This window comes from Hyla sarda, chromosome 2, assembly GCF_029499605.1.
Source record: "Hyla sarda isolate aHylSar1 chromosome 2, aHylSar1.hap1, whole genome shotgun sequence".
Lineage (NCBI taxonomy): Eukaryota > Metazoa > Chordata > Amphibia > Anura > Hylidae > Hyla > Hyla sarda.
In genome coordinates, this window is record NC_079190.1 from 431,661,399 (window position 1) to 431,679,915 (window position 18,517).

The following is an 18,517-nucleotide window of genomic DNA, read 5'->3' on the forward strand; positions in this document are numbered from 1 at the left end:
CCACGGTTTTAGGTCCGGTGGGAAAACCGAATACGGGGCAAAAATGAGCCGACCGGAGTCAGCGTTTCACTCCGACCGGCTCTTTGAAATGAATTACATATGGGCGGCATACGGCAGGGATACAGGAGCACCCGGTTTAAGTTGCTCCCAGCCGTACGCGGTCCCGTATGGCTGAAAACATGATGTGAACCCAGCCTTAGGGTGCGTTCACACACTATTACTAGCAGCGGGTTTCACGCTGCGGGAAACCTGCTGCGAGTTACGCTACCATTGATTTAAATGGGTCCGCGGACAGTCCGCAAATCTGATACTATTGTGGTCTGTGGACTAATTCAAATCAATGGTAGCGTATCTCGCAGCAGGTTTCCCGCAGCGTGAAACACGCTGCTAGTAATAGTGTGTGAACGCACCCTTATTCTGTACGCCAGATAAAAAAAAATTGGATATGGTCTGGTCCGTTTCTTTTAAGTCAATAGGAAACAGATTTTGCTGTATGGGATACAGCAGCATCAGTTTTTAGAATCCATTAATGCACTGTTTTCCAAGCAGAGAAAAACTACAACTCCCAGCATGCTTGGACAGAGGAAGGCTGTGCAGCATGCTGGGAGTTGTAGTTTTTCAACAGCTGGGGGCACCCTGGTTGGAAAACAATGCATTAACATACACATTTTTTTTTCTCCTAAAAAACGCATACGTTGAATGGAAACAAAAATAAAAGTGTCGTGAATATAGCCTTAGGCTGGGTTCACATCACGTTTTTGCCATACTGTTTTCAATCCGTTTTTCTAAAGAAAACCGTATGGCAAAAAAACGGATGGAACAGTATGGAAAAAAGTAAACCGTATGAGTTTTTAAACAGTATACTGTTTTTAAAAGTGCATACAGTTTCGTCAGTTTTTCTAGAAAAAAAAACATACGTTTTTGAAAATGTTGTCCATTTTTAATGGGAGGGGTCTTGGGTGGGGACTTTAGGATTCAAATGCGCATGTGCAAAGTAAAAACGTATACGTTTTTCCTGTATGGAACTTTATACATGTGTTTTTCACATTGATGTCCATGTTAAAAAAAACGTATGCAGTTGCAGTACGATTTTTAAACCGGTCAAAACCGTGGTTGACCACGATTTTGTCTCCGGTTTAAAAACCGTACTGCAACCGCATATGTTTTTTTTTTTTAACATGGACGTCAATGGGAAACGCACATGTATACGGTTCCATACGGGAAAAACGTATACGTTTTTACTTTGCCCATGCGCATTTGAATCCTAAAGTCCCCACCCAAGACCCCGCCCATTAAAAATGGGCAACATTTTCAAAAACATATGGTTTTTTTTCTATAAAAACTGACGGAACTGTATGCACTTTTAAAAACAGTATACTGTTTAAAAACGCATACGGTTTACTTTTTTCCATACTGTTCCATCCGTTGTTTTGCGGATTGAAAACAGTATGGCAAAAACGTGATGTGAACCCAGCCTTACGGAAACAGTTAAACGGGGACCAAAAACGCAGTGTGAGCCCACCATAATCTAGTAGCTATGCGAAGAATAGAAGTTGGCTGATACGTGTAGAAATTACAGTACACAGCGACAGAAAAGCGGGCGCTAGATAACGCCAGTCTTGTTTGGACAATACACACAGGATGCGGTAAATAAACAGGTATCGCAGTTCATCCTCCTGTCAACTGCCTGTGTACTACCCACCTTAACCCCGCCCCATGACACGCTAGTCCCAAAACACTGAACTCCGATAAACAGAGCGTAACCATGTCACGTGATCACTCTAAATAAGGAGATGGCGCGATGCGATTGGCTATCTTAGAACGAGGCCCGGAACGCTGAGAAAGAATTAGCGTGCGATTGGTCCCTCTTCGGCCAATAGAATTTTGCGAGATTCATTTGAACTAGTGGCGCTGAACGAGCTCACAGCAGCAGAGCTTCTAATACTGAGAGGTAACGGGGAGTCATGTGACGCATTGGGGTGTCTGTTGTGGAAAGGTAATGGCCGCGGGGGCCTTAGTAACCTTGTGCTTTCTACATACAGTACTAGCATAACCGGGACTGGTGTCTGAAAAGTGGAGCAGTTGCCCATAGCAACCAATAAGATTGCCTCTTTCCTTTTTTTAAAAAGGCCTCTAAAAAAACAAAAGAAGCGGTCTGATTGCTACGGGCAACTGTTCAACGTCTCAGCTGCTCAGGTTTTGGTAAATCTCCCCCTGTATGTGTTCGTATATGGCAGTTTTCCCCAACCAGGGTTCCTTCAGCTGTGGCAAAACTGCAACTCCCAGCATGCCTGCCCAGCCTTCGGCTGTGCGGGCATGCTGGGAGTTGTAGTTTTGCTACAGCTGGAGGCACCCTGGTCGGGAAACACTGGTATATGGGATTGTATATACCAAAAGGCAGTTTATACATGGGTGCCTATTCAGAGGCTAGGAAAACTACAACCCCCAGCATGTCATGACAGCCTTTACATGGTGTTAATAGGTCTCAGTAAATCCAATTGCTTTGCATGGAGCGGTGGTCACTGTTCAGGGTCCATGTCCTGACAAATGTGACCCTTAAAGGGGAATTTCAGGAAAAAACTTTTTTGATATATATCAACTGGCTCCAGAAAGTTAAACAGATTTGTAAATTACTTCTATTAAAAAATCTGTTTAACTTTCTGGAACCAGTTGATATATAGGGAATACCCCTTTAATGTCACTATCGTAAATGTGGGTTCCATAAAACAGAGGGGATACATAGGGAGCACTGGATCTGCTCTCATATTAGGATTCCTCTAAGGCCCCATTGAGGGTATGTTCACACGGGCGGATTTTTTTGCAGGTTTCCCGCTGTGTATTTGAAAGTGGGAGGGCTCTTCTTGGCTGCCCGCAGCAGATTTTCCGCGGCGGAGTTTACGCTGCGGAAAATCCGCCACAGTCCCTACTGACTTCAATGGGGCTTGCGGCAGATTTTCCGCAGTGTAAATTCCGCCGTGGAAAATCTGCTGCGGGCAGCCGAGAAGAGCCCGCCCACTTTCAAATACGCAGCGGGAAACCCGCAAAAAAATCTGCACGTGTGAACGTACCCTGAAACAGAATTTCCAACTGGAATCCGGCATAAAAATTCCACTTGGGCATTCCGTTGCAGCAGAGTCCCATTGTTTCAATGGTATTTTTTGCACTGTGCAGATTTTTCCGGGCAGACATTCGGCAGATTTTCCGTCATTCGAACATAGCCTAAGAATCCCTACCCTGAGAGCCTGTGTAAGCTATGCTTGGGTATTGCAGCTCTGCAGTCCCAAAGATTGTAGTAGGTCCCAGTGACCAGGTTCAGCTTGTTAAATGATTACTGTCACTTTAAAGCTTACCATTTAATGAAAATGTGACAAAGAATTATTGTACAGCACTGTGCACAATAGTAATTTTTCAAACTGACATCTATTTCAAATTTGGCGCCACAACCAGGCACCAATGACCTCACTTCCCACCGCATATCGCCATTCGTATGAGATGGCGCATCCCTCTCTGGCCCTATAGCAGCTGTCTCTGGTGACAGACCCAGCATAATGCTGTTCCACGGCTTTCGAGACGGCCGCTATAGAGAGGAAGGAAGCCCCGTCATATAGTGCAGGCGTGGGAAAACTGCACCCAGGGATCAAGTACTGCAGGAACGTGTGGGAACTGAGTTTCTGCACTTGTTCCACACCAGGAACACTGTTCCCATTAGCAGGACCAGCCCTTTAGTGGAAATCTTGTGTAAGTTCTTGCACTTTTTTTCCCAGGACTTGACCCCTGGCTGCACCCATTTGAAATGTATGTCAATTTGGAAAAAATGCAGGGTGCCAAAAGTTTCGATTTAAGTGTTCAGTCCCCGACCAATCGCTAGAATGAGCCAGGAGAAATGTGCGCTTAGTGCGTTCTCTCCCAGCTTTGTGACTAAGACAGACTCCCAATGTAAGTCTGTGGGGCTGTCTTCTCTCCTCACTGGGTATAGTTATCATTGGGGTCTGAACACTTAGGGGGAGATTTATCATTGCATTCCTGATATTTTTTTGGGCTGTAATTAAACATTTTTCAAAATAGACAACTAGGCAAAGGTGACTGTGAAATGCAGTGCTTCATTCTTGACTATGCAGTGGACAAGATTTATTAACTCCATCGTTAACACCTTAACGACGCAGGTCATAAATGTACGTCCTGATGAGCTGGTACTTAACGCACCAGGATGTACATTTACGTCCTATACATAACCGCGAGCATTGGAGCGATGCCTGGATCATGCGCGGCAGGTACTTGTCGGTAATGGCCGACATCCACGATCGCGCGGATGTCTGCCATTAACCTCTCAGATGATGTGATCAATACAGATCACGGCATCTGCAGCATTGCGGACACTAAAATGGATGATCGGATCACCCGCAGCGCTGCCGCGGCAATCCGATCATCCAGAACGGCCTGGCTCTGCTGCCTTCCACGGGTCTTCTGCTCTGGTCTGAGATCGAGCAGACCAGAGCAGAAGATGACCGATAACACTGATCAGTAGCACTGAACAGTATTAGCAATCGAATTATTGCAATAAATAGTCCCCTATGGGGACTATTAAAGTGTGAAGAAAAAAAAAAAGTCAACATTTTTTTTTTAAACCCCCCCTCCCCCAATAAAACGTAAATTGTCCCATTTTCCCTTTTTCACCTCCAATAAGTGTAATGTTTTAAAAAGTACAGATCACGGCGCAAAAAATGAGCCTTCATACCGCCGCTTATATGGAAAAATGAAAAAGTTATAGGTCTTCAAAATAGGGGAATTTTAAACGTACTAATTTGGTTAAAAAGTTTGCGATTTGTTTTTTTAAGCGCAACAGTAATAGAAAAGTAGGTTATCATGGATACCATTTTAATCGTATTGACCCAAAGAATAAAGAACACATGTCATGTTTACCGTAAATTGTACGGCGTGAAAACGAAGCCTTCCAAAATTTGCTAAATTTCGGTTTTCTTTTTAATTTCCCAACACAAATAGTATTTTTTTGGTTGCACCATACATTTTATGGTAAATTGAGTGATGGCATTACAACGGACAACTGGTCGCACAAGAAAACAAGCCCTCGTACTAGTCTGTGGATGAAAATATAAGAGTTATGATTTTTTGAAGGCGAGGAGGAAAAAACGAAAATGTAAAAATAAAATTGTCTGAGTCCTTAAAGTGAAGCTATCCTTAACTAATCTATCCCTAATCCCCTCCCCATCTGTCCCTGACACTAACCACCTCTATCCCTTTATTAATTTGTAATAAAATCCCCGTTAAAATACCTTGTTATTCCCTCTTCGCTAGTTCAGTCTTGAGATCTCTTCACAGGGCAGGAAGTGGGCGTGACCCGGCAGGTGCAACGTCATGTGAAGCCTGGCCAGGGCTCGTTTCCGCCCGTCTTCCTGTATGCTGCGCTCCCTCTCGGGAGCGCGCATAGAGGCGTAGATCAGGGCAGGGACGGCAGCCTCTCAGTCCCCTCCTCTCTGTTTGGCTATACACGTGCCATACAGAGAGGAGGAACGTCAGAGACCTCTCTGTCTCCAGCATGAGAGAGAGAGACTGCAGCACGCGCGCTGCAATGAGAAGAGGCATATGAAGGGGGGCGGGGATATTCAAAATTCGCAGTGGTCTGAATGTGCAGGGGAAAAGGATTCCTGAGCCATATAGGGTGACACCTAGTGACCAGGTTTTCTAATGTGAAAAACAATAAAAACAAGATTTTTTTTTTAAATTAACATATATTAGAAATATGTTTATTTTTGCATAATCATTTTAATTAAGAAAATTTACTTTAATGTGAGTACCCATTTAAGGCACAAATGGGCTGAGTCCTTAAGGGGTTAAAATGAAGACAAAAAAAAAACGCAAATTCATACCACTTCTGGCTTGCCTTTGAAAAGTGACATCAGGTTCTGAGGTAATTTTTAATTTGTGCAAAATTCATCAGTCTTGTGCGCCGTTTTGATAAATTTGCGGCACATAATTCAAAAAGAAGCGATCCGATTGGTTGCTATGAGCAACTGCACCACTCTTCCTCTAGACAGGATTTGATAAATCTCCCTACTGTGTGTAAACTCCTTCTTTTACATACAGACTATAGGTAGGGAACATGGGGGGAAATTTATCATTTGCTCAGTTTCTCGTGCTAAAACTATGAATAGACTGGTTTTCCCAGTGTGTAGTTTATCATTGGTTTGATGCTTCATCATTTCTATGGCCTGTGCCTAGATATTACATCGACCAATGGTCTCCAACCTGCGGACCTCCAGATGTTGCAAAACTACAGCTCCCAGCATACCCGGACAGCCGTTGGCTGTCCGGGCATGCTGGGAGTTGTAGTTTTGCAACATCTGGAGGTCCGCAGGTTGGAGACCACTGACATAGACCATATAATACACCGTCCCTTGATTTAAGCTTCAAAATAAACCACCACCTGTTTGGCATCATGCGACTTTTTTTTGCGAATTTAAATAATAGAGAGACTGTCACAATGCAAAAGTCAGGGCAAGTCACTTGTCTATAAAGTAAAAAAAAAAAAAGACTTTGCAAACCAAAATACGCAGCGTATATCAATGATAAATCTCCCTCTATATCTAATCATGGAGCCCTATGCAAATCTGCAGCGTGTCTGTTTTTGATTTAGAGACGGGGATTTATTGCAGGTTTTCCTGTTGACAAACTCCGCAATAAATCCGCGTTTGCTGCGGGATCCCATCAAGTTTTTGTTTTCGTTTAAATCTAATTTACATAATCCTTAGCGAAAATTACAGCAGGGAATCTACATTAATTTCTATATAGTTTGGTGTGGATTTTCTGCTGCACATGGGACCTGTGGACTCGACTGATTTGTCTGTTTTAGTAAATAATTGTATTCCCTGTAATATAACAATTCTGGACCATCCTTTCTTCTAGCTCTATATTATCCTTGTACTCTGTTAGGCTGCATTCACATCTCGTTTTTACACTAAGGTTTTTGATCTGGTCACAAAACTGGATACGGGTCAAAAATGAGCCGACCGGAGTCACCGTTTGACTCTGGTTGGCTCATTAAAGTCAATGGAGTTCAGCACTGGTCCGGCTGGGGTACGGGAGAGCCCAGTTTTCCCCTCCCCCAGATGGATCCGGCACCCGTAGTGTAAAAACGAGATGTGAATGCAGCCTTAAAGGAAAACTGTCACCAGTTTCACCCGCTCTATCCAATGGTACTGGCTGGAAGTGCCAGTGACACTGATTTAAAATGATGCCTACTATGCACGGATCCGCCGCTTTGTTCCTCTGTTATCCTTCTTTTTTAATGTGCAACTGAGCAGCTTGGGGCGCGGGGTTAGGATATTTGGTCTTGGGCACGGTGACATTATCGTTGATAGTTCAGCACTCGGCCCGACTCATCAGTATTCACTTCATTCCTCCGCCTTCCCTCTATGTCTTAGCGCCTAGTGTGCATGCCCTGCAGCCTAGGTACACCAAGATGGCTGTGGTTGTGAAGCAGCTCCGCACACCACTTCCACTTGTACCCAGGAGGCAGTACATGCGCAGTAGTAGTGACATTACCATGCCTGACGCCAAGATCAGAACCCTGCCTGTTCCCCAAGCTGTCCATTTGAAAAAAGAAGGCTTACTGAGGAAGCAGCTGTGGATTCGGGCATAGTAGGCATCATTTTAATCATTGTCACCCGCACCAGTACCACTGGTTAGCGCGGGTTAAACCGGTGGCAATTTTACTTTAAAGGGGTACTTCAGGGGAAATTAAACAGAATAGTGGATATGTTTTTGATCGCTGGGTCCCAGTGGATAGGGGATAAGTTTTATTTCCTTGGAAATTGGAAACACTTAATTCTCCAAAAAGTTAATGAATAAACTGTGTGTTACTAGTTGGGGGGGGGTGCCCTTATAGTGACACTATCCAACCGGAGACAAAGCCATTTGACTGGGTGTTGTCATTTCCAAGAGTAATAACAAAGGGATGGCACAACACAGTTATAAGAAAAGATGCTTTGTAAGGAGACCCGATAGGTCCTCTTTACGTCTGATGAAAGAACACGGTTTCAGTAATGATTGTTTTGTTTTTTAAATGCTCAGAATGATTGTATCAATAGAAATTGATTTTTTTTTATTTTAATTTTAGACATTGACACAAATGAAATATGTGGTGTCCAGGCAATCCAGTCAGTGATGAAAATCAGGTTCCGGCTGTGCAAAATGTGAGTCAAATATTTTTCTTTTAAGATAGAGGCAGATTTGTGACAACAGAAAAGACTGCAAACTCCATCGCACTATATACGTTTACTTTATTTCTATTTTTGCTCACCTTTATTTTGTTTAATTTACATTTTTGAATGGCCTTTTGACATAAATAAACTTTACCATCTATTCACAGACTGCACTAGCAGTATCAAATACTTAAATCATCATTCTTGCGTACATAATAATTTCCTTGTAACTCTACATTGGTTCTATTAAGTTTTTCTGGTTTCAGTAATAGACTTACATTTACTAATAGCTATGCAGCAAAGTCATGGCCCTGCCAAGGATGCTAACGCAGGAAGTTAGCTTCTATCCTCACTGTAAGTTGTTGTTTCCTATGTTTGCATTAAGGTACACCGTAAATCTGTTGGTCGGACTTCCTTGAAGGCTCTTACAGGCCAGCATCTTGCAGTGCTTGATCCAAATACCCTTGTCAACAAAAGATCTTCTCTGTCTCAGACATCCAGTCACACTACTCCTATGAGCAAGGTAACTATTTACTGTATTACTTTAATACCGATCAGTTTGTTATCCCCTAACCTATGGATGGGGAAGATAACCTCTTGACATGGTAGTATCCCATTAAAAGGGTACTCCACTGGAAAACATTTTCTTTTAACTTAACTGGTGCCAGAAAGTTAAACAGATTTGCAAATTACTTCTATTAAAGGACATTTGCAGCATGTTTAACACTTATCCCCTATCCACAGGATAAGTGTTTGATCGCGGGGGGTCCGACCACTGGGACCCCCTGTGATCTCCTTTACGGGGCCGCGGCTGTCCCGTGCAGGGGGTGTGCCGGCCGCAGCATGACGTTGCATCAGGCACGCCTCCTCCATACATCTCTATGAGAGAGGCGGGGAGGCAGCGTTCGTGCCTCCCCGTCTCCCCCATAGAAGTGTATGGAGACGGGGAGGAGAAGGGGCGTCACCGTCGACCTCTAGGTCCTAGGTCGACGCTACGCACCTTAGCGCTCACCATGAGCGCTAATGGCGGCGCCCCGTTAGGGAGATCGCGGGGGGCCCAGCTGTCGGACCCCCCCCGCAATCAAACACTTATCCCCTATCCTGTGGAAAGGGGATAAGTGTCATACCGCTGCAGTTGTCCTTTAAAAAAATCCCAATCCTTCCAGTACTTTTTAGATGATGTATACTACAGAGGAAGTTCTTTTCTTTTTGAATTTCCAATTCTATCTGACCACACTGCACTCTGCTGACACCTCTGTCCGTGTCAGGACTGTCCAGAGGTTTGCTATGTGGATTTGCTCCTACTCTGGACAATTCCTAAAATGGACAGAGGCATCAGCAGAGAGCACTGTGGTCAGACTGAAAGGAAATAAAAAAAAAAGAACTTCCTCTGTAGTATACAGCAGCTAATAGGTACTCCAAAGGATTGGGATTTTTTAAATAGAAGTAATTTACAAACCTGTTTAACTTTCTGGCACCAGTTGATTTTAAAAGGGTTTTCCAGTGGAGTACTCCTTTTAAGCTTGAAGTGTACTGTCCATATAATTGAATGACTTATTATTTAAGCCAATTCATAAGTAAATCCGTAATGTGCTGTTATTAACCATATGTGGAAAGAAAAGCTAAATATGACTTCCTGCAGTTGAGACCCACAGGCACACAGGACAAAAGTGGAGGATGTCATAGTGATGTGTAAAAGGTTTGATCTAGGTGCTAAAATGAAGGGGCAGAAGAGCTCTGCTGCACTCCTAATTGTACAGCTGTCACTCTTTAAAGGGGTACTCCGGTGGTTAAGATTTTAAGCTATATTGCATCTTCTTCTAATGTTCATATTTTTTGCATTTGACATGTATTATATGTTTGTGTAGCATGGGTCTTTTTTTTTTCTTACCTGTTTGTGGGCCAGGAAGTTCTGTAGTTCTGTCTTGGATCTCTGACTGTTGTCCACATGTTAGGATTAGGCTGTGAACAACATGTCATGGCTTTTTTCTTCTTCCTCTGTTCTTTCAGAACTGCATGAGAGAGATAAGCCACGCCCCCTCATCTCCACCTCCTGGAGGACGCAGGTGTGCATGAGAGAAAGAATCCAGAGCAGGGGGAGAGAGAGGACATACACAGCTCCACATCTCCCCTCCCCCTCATCTCCTCCTCCTGGAGGACGCAGATCTGCATGAGAGAAAGTATCCAGAGCAGGGGGAGAGAGAGAGGGGATGTACACAGCTCCACATCTCCCCTCCCCCTCATCTCCTCCTCCTGGAGGACGCAGATCTACATGAGAGAAAGAAGCTAGAGCAGGGAGAGAGAGAGAGAGGGGATGTACACAGCTCCTCATCTCCCCTCCCCTGCTCTGTCTTCTGAGGACGCAGGTCTGCAGTGAAAGAAGACAGAGAAGATTTATGTGAAGGGATAACAAAGTGCACAGGCTGGGGATGTATAGACTGCATGGGAATAAATCTCAGACTGGGAATGATTTCTATGTGTGAAGGGGGGGGGACGGGACTCCTGAGTGACACATGCTGGGAGTTGTAGTCCCTGTTGTGTGTGTGTGCTAGTGTTTCCAAACCAGTGTGCCTCCAGCTGTTGCAAAACTACAACTCCCAGCATGCCTGGACAGACTTTGGGCATGCTGGGAGTTGTAGTTTTGCAACAGTTGGAGGCACACTGGTTGGGAAACACTGTCCTAGCCTATTCAGCATACACATCATGTTACACCAGTGTGCCTCCAGCTGTTGTAAAACTACAACTCCCAGCATTTCCTGTCAGTCTTTGGGCATGATGGGAGTTGTAGTTTTGCAACAGCTGGAGGCACACTGATTGGGAAACACTGGCCCAGCCTATTCAGTATATTACAAAGTGCATTGTTTCCCAACCAGGGTGTCTTCAGCTGTATCAAAACTACAACTCCCGGCATGCCCGGACAGCTTTTGGCTGTCCGGGCATGCTGGTAGTAGTAGTTTTGCAACACCTGAATGCACCCTGGTTTGGAAACACTGGTGTATGCCCTACAGAGGTGTGGTGAACTACAATTCCCAGGAGACTACAGAGGCAGCATGCTGGTGTTATACAACAGACTGAAGACTCCTGAATGACACGTGCTGGGAGTTGTAGTCCCTTTTGTGTGTGTAGGCCAGTGTATCCCAACCAGGGCTGATCATATTAGTGTGCTGTGTATAAGGGGGCTGACCCAGGAAAATAGTAGGGTGGGTAAAGGGTGGAACAAACAAACAAAAAAAGGAGCCGCCCCAAACCAGCAAGGCATGTGGCATGCTGGGATTTGTAGTTTTCAGCACAGCAAGAAACAGGATATAGAAGCAAATATATAGGAAAACAAAGTTGGGGATAAAAAGACAACAAAGAATGGAAATAGAGTAAGCTAAACAACAAGAATATAAATCAGTACGGATAAGTCAAGTACGGAAAAACATGTTGACCATCGGAGTACCCGTTTAAAAAGCAAAGCATGTAATGTATGGGTTTAAAGGAATTCCCCTGGAGCAGAGTGCTTCTTCCCATTTGTTTTGGGAGACGGAGGGGGTTTGGTCATGATATTCTTTTGTATTTTTATTTTTTTTATTAAAATAAAAACTATTTTATTTCATAGGAGTCGACAAGAGTCAGCTTTGGAACCCCAGTCAGTGTTTGGATTGACCCTTGCTGCAATAATAGTTTAACAGAAAGATCAAGAATTGAAGCCAACACTTCAAAGCATCTAACTTCTTGTTCTCATTTGGAGAAAGTCGTGTCATGTGACTCAAACCCTTTGCCTGCAGGTCCTGAAAACTGTAATCAATCTCATGAGTCGCTTGATGTTAACTTATTGTCACAGCCTATAGATATGTTTAAAAGCCAGACAGCAAGCAGTGAGGATAGTTATAGACGACAAGTAAATAAAGTTGCTGATGGTCTTCTCAGAGAGTGTTATAAATTGATGAACTTACCTCCCACCATTACAACTTGTGAGCTTCAAGAGTTACAGACAAGTACTATATTGGAAGATGATACATGCCAAATGGCAAAGCTTGATGAGCCTTATAGTTGTGCTGATGCACCTGCTGTTCTGACACCTGAAGGACCTCTCAAACAAAATACAGAACCTGATAATGTATTATTAGAAAATCCTGAATCAAATTGTGAAGACAATATTACTTTGCACAGTCCCAAGCATGAAATAGTCTTCCCTTTGATGAGAAATGACAGTCACTTAGAAGATCTGCTGTTAGCTGGTGGGGAGCTTGATGGTGTTGAGGTCGTATCTGAGCCAAATGTTATGTCTGCAAATGTCAACTTTGAAGTAGATCCTCGTCTTGAGGGGGACTCGGAACAAAGCTCTTTTCCAGTAATAGATGTGCTGTCTGAAGTAACTGGGATCATTGAAAATTGGACCTTATCTATAAAAGATAATGAAGATTACTACCAAAATGAGCCTGCTGATGATGAAGGTGACATTAAGGGTTTTCCACAAGTAGAGACGTTGGCTTTATCTCCCTTAGGCTCCGTGATGGGTGACATTAAGGAAATACAACTGCTCAGCGGTTCACCAGAAATATTTGACCCTATTTTTCTTAATAATTCTGAAAGGTCTTTTACTGACACTTTACATCTTGAAGACTCTGTTTTTAAAGAACTGACTTTACATGATCCTGAGAGATCTTCATTTACATTAAAGCATTATTCTTCAGGGACACGTGCAAACCAATGCTGTACACCCATTGATGGGGAGACCACAGCTCTTGTTCAAGCAGAAGGTCATTACACCCCGATAACTGACACACAGAGGTTTTCTCCCATCTCTGATATAGATAAGTTGTGTCAGTCTAACCCCAGCATTGACCAGAATGTCATGAAGAATACCCCATTCACTGAATGCTGCCCAACTCCAATAATGCCGATTAATTCAAAGGTTCACGAGATTCCATTATTAAGCAAAGGAATTTTTAAAAATATTACTCCAAGGATGTTTGTCTCTGCTCATGAAGCCGGCACTTCAATGACTCCGGTATCAACCTCTGAGGGAGTGACCTGGACTACACCTATAATGCTTCTGAACAAAAGCATGAACACTTCTGGGGACTTTATAGTGAAGGGAGGGAAAAGTGCAAAGGATAATGCCTCTGAGACAGATTCGGTTCTATGGAAGTAAGTAAGATGTGTATTAGTGCTCATGTATAAGAAATGAGGGAAAATGTACAAATCTCTATATACAAATCATTGAAGCACGTACCCATACAAAAAGGACCTGGCAAACAGTGGAGCAGCCCTAAGATATGCTTTATTATAAGCCATAGAATGTGTTTCGCTGGCTTAAGTGGTTACACAGGAATAGAAAAACAAAGCTGAATTCTTCCAAAAACACCACCACCCCTGTTGTGAGCAGGTATGTGGTATTGCAGCTGTTGGAGGACAGCTCAGTTTTTCTAATCTGGATGACTCCTTTTAATGCTTCATGGGATGAAGAGGATTTTGCTTGTACTGAGTACCTTCTGTAGCTGGGTGCTTCCACTATTTGAGTCAAGCATGGCCTGGGAAGTCACTAGCAGCATCTATATTCCAACTCAGCTGATCCTGAGGACATAGATGCAAATGGTGGACATCACAGCGTGAGGAACACTGTGTAATTTGCCAGCATCAGACTCTCAATAGAGTTGTATGCAATTGGGAAGAAATGGCTGCTTTCTACCACTGCCACACTTTTCTGGGTCTAGTATTGCAAGTAAGTAGGGCAGAGCTGTAGTATTCAGATGCAGCCTTTGGATAGGAGTGGTGCTATTTCTGATAGAGAGAAACATTAAAGACTCCTGGATTAATACTTGTCACCCAGGTTTTCAACCAGTCTGTCTAGTTTAGTTTTAATGGGCAGAGATTTGTGCCTATGAGCTTTTAAAAGAGATCTCGGACAAAAAAAAACTAGAAAATTTACTTATCCCCTATCCACAGGAGATCACGGGGGCCCCAGTGTTCGGACCCCCCCACGATCCCCTATCCTGTGGATAGGTGATAAGTTTATTTTCGGAGTACTCCTTTAATAGATATATTATACAACCCAGTTACTTAGAAATTTTGCAGACATAAATTCAATATTCAGAGCTTTAGATAAGGAAATATTTGAGACCACAGTTTATGATAAACATGGAGTGTTTAGATGTGTCCCTTTCATCTTCCAGCTTCTCCAGGGAGGCCTTACACAACGCATCTCGGGATGAGCTGATGGATCGGCTGGAAGGCACATTAATTGTAGTTGAAGTGCTTTCTCGGCAGTTACAAGGATGGCAACAAAGTAATGTTTCTTCTAAACCATCTGAGCAGAGGGAATGCTCCACACAGACAAGTGTCACATACACCAGTACGGTAAGGACCAGAAAAACCACCCATGGGGGCATATAGGGGCAGGAAAGTGTAAACGCTATTTCCTTTAGTCCAAGGCAGCAGACACAATGGGGAAGATTGTCTTCATGCAATCATAGGACAGATGATATTGATTAACAATGTAATTGCAAAATCTATATAACACCTACTACTCCATAGCCTCACTGTCTACTTCTAACTACTTCAATCCTCACGGTCTGCTGTATAACAGTTATATTGGGGGGGGGGGGGGTCGAGCAACATGTGCTGCTGCTTTGGACTAAAGGAAAGAGTGTTTGTTTACTTTTCTTTAGGTCTTAAAACAATAGGGATTTAACAGGTGGGGTGGTGTTGCACCGTAGACTTCAGTACCACTCTACTGAAGGCTGGTTTTCTGGACTTTCCAGTATCCAGCCTGTAGTACTTCCCAAAATGTGTGAGACTTAAACCGATGGGGTGTTCTACAAGTCTGGTCAGTAGGGATAAGTTTCTTTCCTGCCCATCAGGCAGACGCTTCGGTGGATGAGTTATCTCTCATAAATTGCGGTGCTTGTAACCCAGCTTGTGTCCATCAAATTATAATGTTCTCCCTTAGTCATATTAATAAGCAGCTTAGATATTTCTCTATCGGCTCCATTGGGGGACACAGACAGTGGGTGTATGCTGCTGTCTCTAAGGAGGTGTGACACTATGGTAATAAAAAAAGTTAGCTCCTCCCAGCAGGATATAACTGCCTTCAGGCTCTGAGCTAGTCAGTTTAAGCTTAGTGTCTGAAGGAGGTGGACATGGTCTGGATTTTCCAGACCAGGTCTTCTGATTTTTTATTTTCCTAGTATAGGGACGTGTTAGTTTTCTATCCCTTTTCTTTTCCGTTTTCAGGTGGGGGCTCAGGGACTCCGGTTCCCTGTTTCCCCATTGCGAGTAAGGGGGCACAGACATTGCGTATATGCGCTGTTCACCCCCCCCCCCTCGCCAACCGTCAGTATCTGGATGGTACCTCATGGGTCCGGGTCCCCCTATTTCTCTGCTCGCCTCGCTCGCGCATAGCAGCCAGGCGTGATGCAGGGACAAAAGCTGACTGAAGACTTCACTGAAGACTCCATTAGGTAAGTTCGTCTGACTGAGATAAGTATCCCCCCCCCCCTTTTCTTCTCCATAGGTACGGACTCGAAAACCTTTGGAGAGCCCCTGTTTTGGCCCACCTTAATTTATGGGGCTTGATTATATTTATGCTGGGGGAGCAGTGGCACCTGAGGGGTCATATCTTATAAGGCACCTTACTTTATGGGGCATATAGTATGGGGCACTTTATTATGTGGTGGGTGTGTGTGTGTTGGTGCAACTACTACAGCGCCTTATTTGCGGCTGTCAGCCGCGGCGCTGCTCCAGGCCGGGCGCTCACAGCGCCGGCTTACCTTCGATATGCTTACTGCGCCTTATTGCGGCTGACAGCCGCGGTGCTGCTACGAGCCGGGCCCTTCAGCGACGGCTTACTTTCACTTTCGCCGGCAGCCTCTGCCGGCGTTTTGGCCGCCCCCTCTATTCCCCCAAGCGCATATACGGCTAGGCAGATGCTCTCGGCACAAGGAGCGGGCGCCATGACAGTTCTTCTTCGGCCGGCTATAGCTCCGCCCACTGGGCTGGGAGCTCTCAGAGGCGTGAAGCAGCGACCAATCAGTGCCGTGGGCACGATTTTCTATATGAAGGGGTCTGTTACTGTGTGCCTTGCTTCAGGCACGCCCCTCCCTCCCTATTGGCTGGCCTGTTCAGTCTCTCTGGCTGCACGGAGCGAGTTCTCCTCACTGCAGCTGACAGGGGACACAGACCAGGGGGAGAAAGTTCCATTGAGTCTTCTGATAGACGTGAGCGTTCACCTAGTGGGTCCCGCCAATCCCCCCCCCCCCCCCCCCCTATCTTCTGGGTCACCCCCCCTCCAGGACTGCCTCTACTCATTCACATTCCCCTGGTGAACTGGTGGAAGAGGCTTCCGAGCTGGCATCTGACTCAGAGGACCGCTCAGACTCAATTGCAACAGTGAACTCATTGGTGATAGCCATAAGAGACACTTTTAACTTGGAGGACCCAGGATCTTCGGATGTCAATCCAGGAGTGTCCTTTCATCGTGCTAAGCCAGCTCCTCAAAGGTTCAGCTCTGACTTTGACGACATTCTGGAATCCGCATGGAAACATCCAGACAAGAGGTTGCCGGGAATCAAGTCAATTCAAGAACGTTATCCATTTGACAAGGACTTTGTCGCTAAGGTGGTTTCCCCTCCCTCAGTGGTTCCACCAATCTCCCGGATCTCTAAGGCGACTACACTGTCTCTGGCAGATGCCGCTGCCTTCAAGGATCCCGCAGGCAAGAAGATAGAATCTTTAGCGAAGTTCGCTTCTGAAGCAGCTGGCTCTTCTCTTCTTCCCATCTTCGCCTCGATATGGGTGTCCAAGGCCCTGTCGGAGTGGTGCCAAAAGCTCCATCAGGATATCTCAGCGGGATCCCCCCCCCAGAGGATCTATCTGCTCTGGCTCTCCAATGCGCTAAAGCTGGGGATTTTCTGTGCACAGGTTCCATGCAGTCAGCCCGTTGTTCTGCCTTTGCTGTGGGTCATCTAGCGGCTCTCCGCCGCTCTATGTGGCTTAAAGCTTGGAATGCGGATGCCGCTTCCAAAAGGTCTCTCACTGAGCTTCCCTTTTACGGGTGGCCGTCTTTTTGGCAAACGCCTTGATGAGATTATATCTGAGGCAACGGGAGGTAAGAGTTCCTTGTTACCTCAAAATAAGGCTCGCCCTACTTCCCAGAGGAAGTCCTTTTCCTTTCGGACCTCTGGACCCAGTAAAGGGTCCGGGCAGGCGCCCTCGCGGGATATGAAGGCTCCCTCGTTCCGCGCACGCCCGTCTTGGAAGTCGGACTCCAACCGGTCCGGCCGTTTTGCGCCCAAATCAGGCAACCGCAAACCCACTTCTGCATGAAGTGAGGCCCCCACCCACGGTTTATTTTCGGGTGGGAGGTCGTCTCTTGTTGTTCCGAGACATCTGGACTACGCACATTCAGGACTTTTGGGTCAGGGATGTTGTGTCCAACGGTTACCGGAACGAATTCGCCTCCCTTCCGAGGGATCACTTTTTTTGATCCCGGGCCTGCCGGTCTCCTCCTCTGGCGAAGCAATTTCGAGCGGCTCTCCAGTCTCTGCTTCTCCAGGGGGTTATCGTCCCCGTTCCTCCAGGGGAATGTTTTCGGGGTTTCTATTGAAATCTTTTTGTGGTCCCCAAAAAGGACGGTTCTGTGCGACCAATCCTAGACCTCAAGCGTCTCAACCGTCACCTTCTCATCCGACACTTCAGAATGGAATCCCTCCGTTCGGTGGTGGCATCCCTGGAACAAGGGGAGTTTCTTTCATCGGTGGACATCAAGGATGCCTACCTCCATGTGCCAATATTTCCGGGCCATCATCGGTACCTCCGCTTTGCAGTTCCGGAGGGGCACTTTCAATTCGTGGCCCTCCCCTTTGGTCTAGCCACGGCTCCTCGGGTCTTTACAAAGATCCTTGCGCCAGTGATGGGCCTGTTACGGTCGAGAGGGATCTCGGTGATACCCTATCTGGACGACCATCTCATCAAGGCTCCAACCAGAGCCCAGACTCTGGAGAATCTGGACGTCACTCTCCACACTCTGACTCGCTTCGGGTGGATGCTCAATCGGGACAAGTCAGTCCTCTGCCCTACCCAGTCTCTAACCTTCCTGGGACTTCGATTCGACACGGCCTTTACCCGAATTTGTCTTCTGCCGGACAAACGTCTGGTGCTCCGGTCGGGGGTCCGCTCCCTTTGGACCCAGGTATCAATCTCCAACCGCACTTGTATGGAAGTCCTGGGTCGGATGGTGGCAACTATGGAGGCCGTACCCTTTGCCCAGTTTCATTACCACCCCCTTCAACAGGTGATTCTCTCTCGATGGA

At 45.5% G+C, this 18,517-nt stretch overlaps 1 protein-coding gene across 4 annotated transcripts in view; it reads left to right on the top strand.

The window, feature by feature from the left end:
• Positions 1-1,481: 1,481 nt before the first annotated feature.
• Positions 1,482-18,517, top strand: part of SPAG5 (sperm associated antigen 5) — a 97,180-nt gene continuing 80,144 nt past the window's right edge. Inside the window, exons 1-5 of one of the 4 annotated variants that reach the window (XM_056559100.1) lie at positions 1,482-1,658; positions 8,135-8,210; positions 8,605-8,742; positions 11,821-13,355; positions 14,381-14,564. In XM_056559100.1, the coding sequence (XP_056415075.1) occupies positions 8,154-8,210; positions 8,605-8,742; positions 11,821-13,355; positions 14,381-14,564 (1,914 nt within the window). In that variant the 5' untranslated portion in view covers positions 1,482-1,658; positions 8,135-8,153. Of the gene's footprint in view, positions 1,659-1,806; positions 1,997-2,179; positions 2,203-8,134; positions 8,211-8,604; positions 8,743-11,820; positions 13,356-14,380; positions 14,565-18,517 lie in introns of those variants that run through there. The other 3 variants (XM_056559096.1, XM_056559097.1, XM_056559098.1) reach the window with 3 other exon arrangements.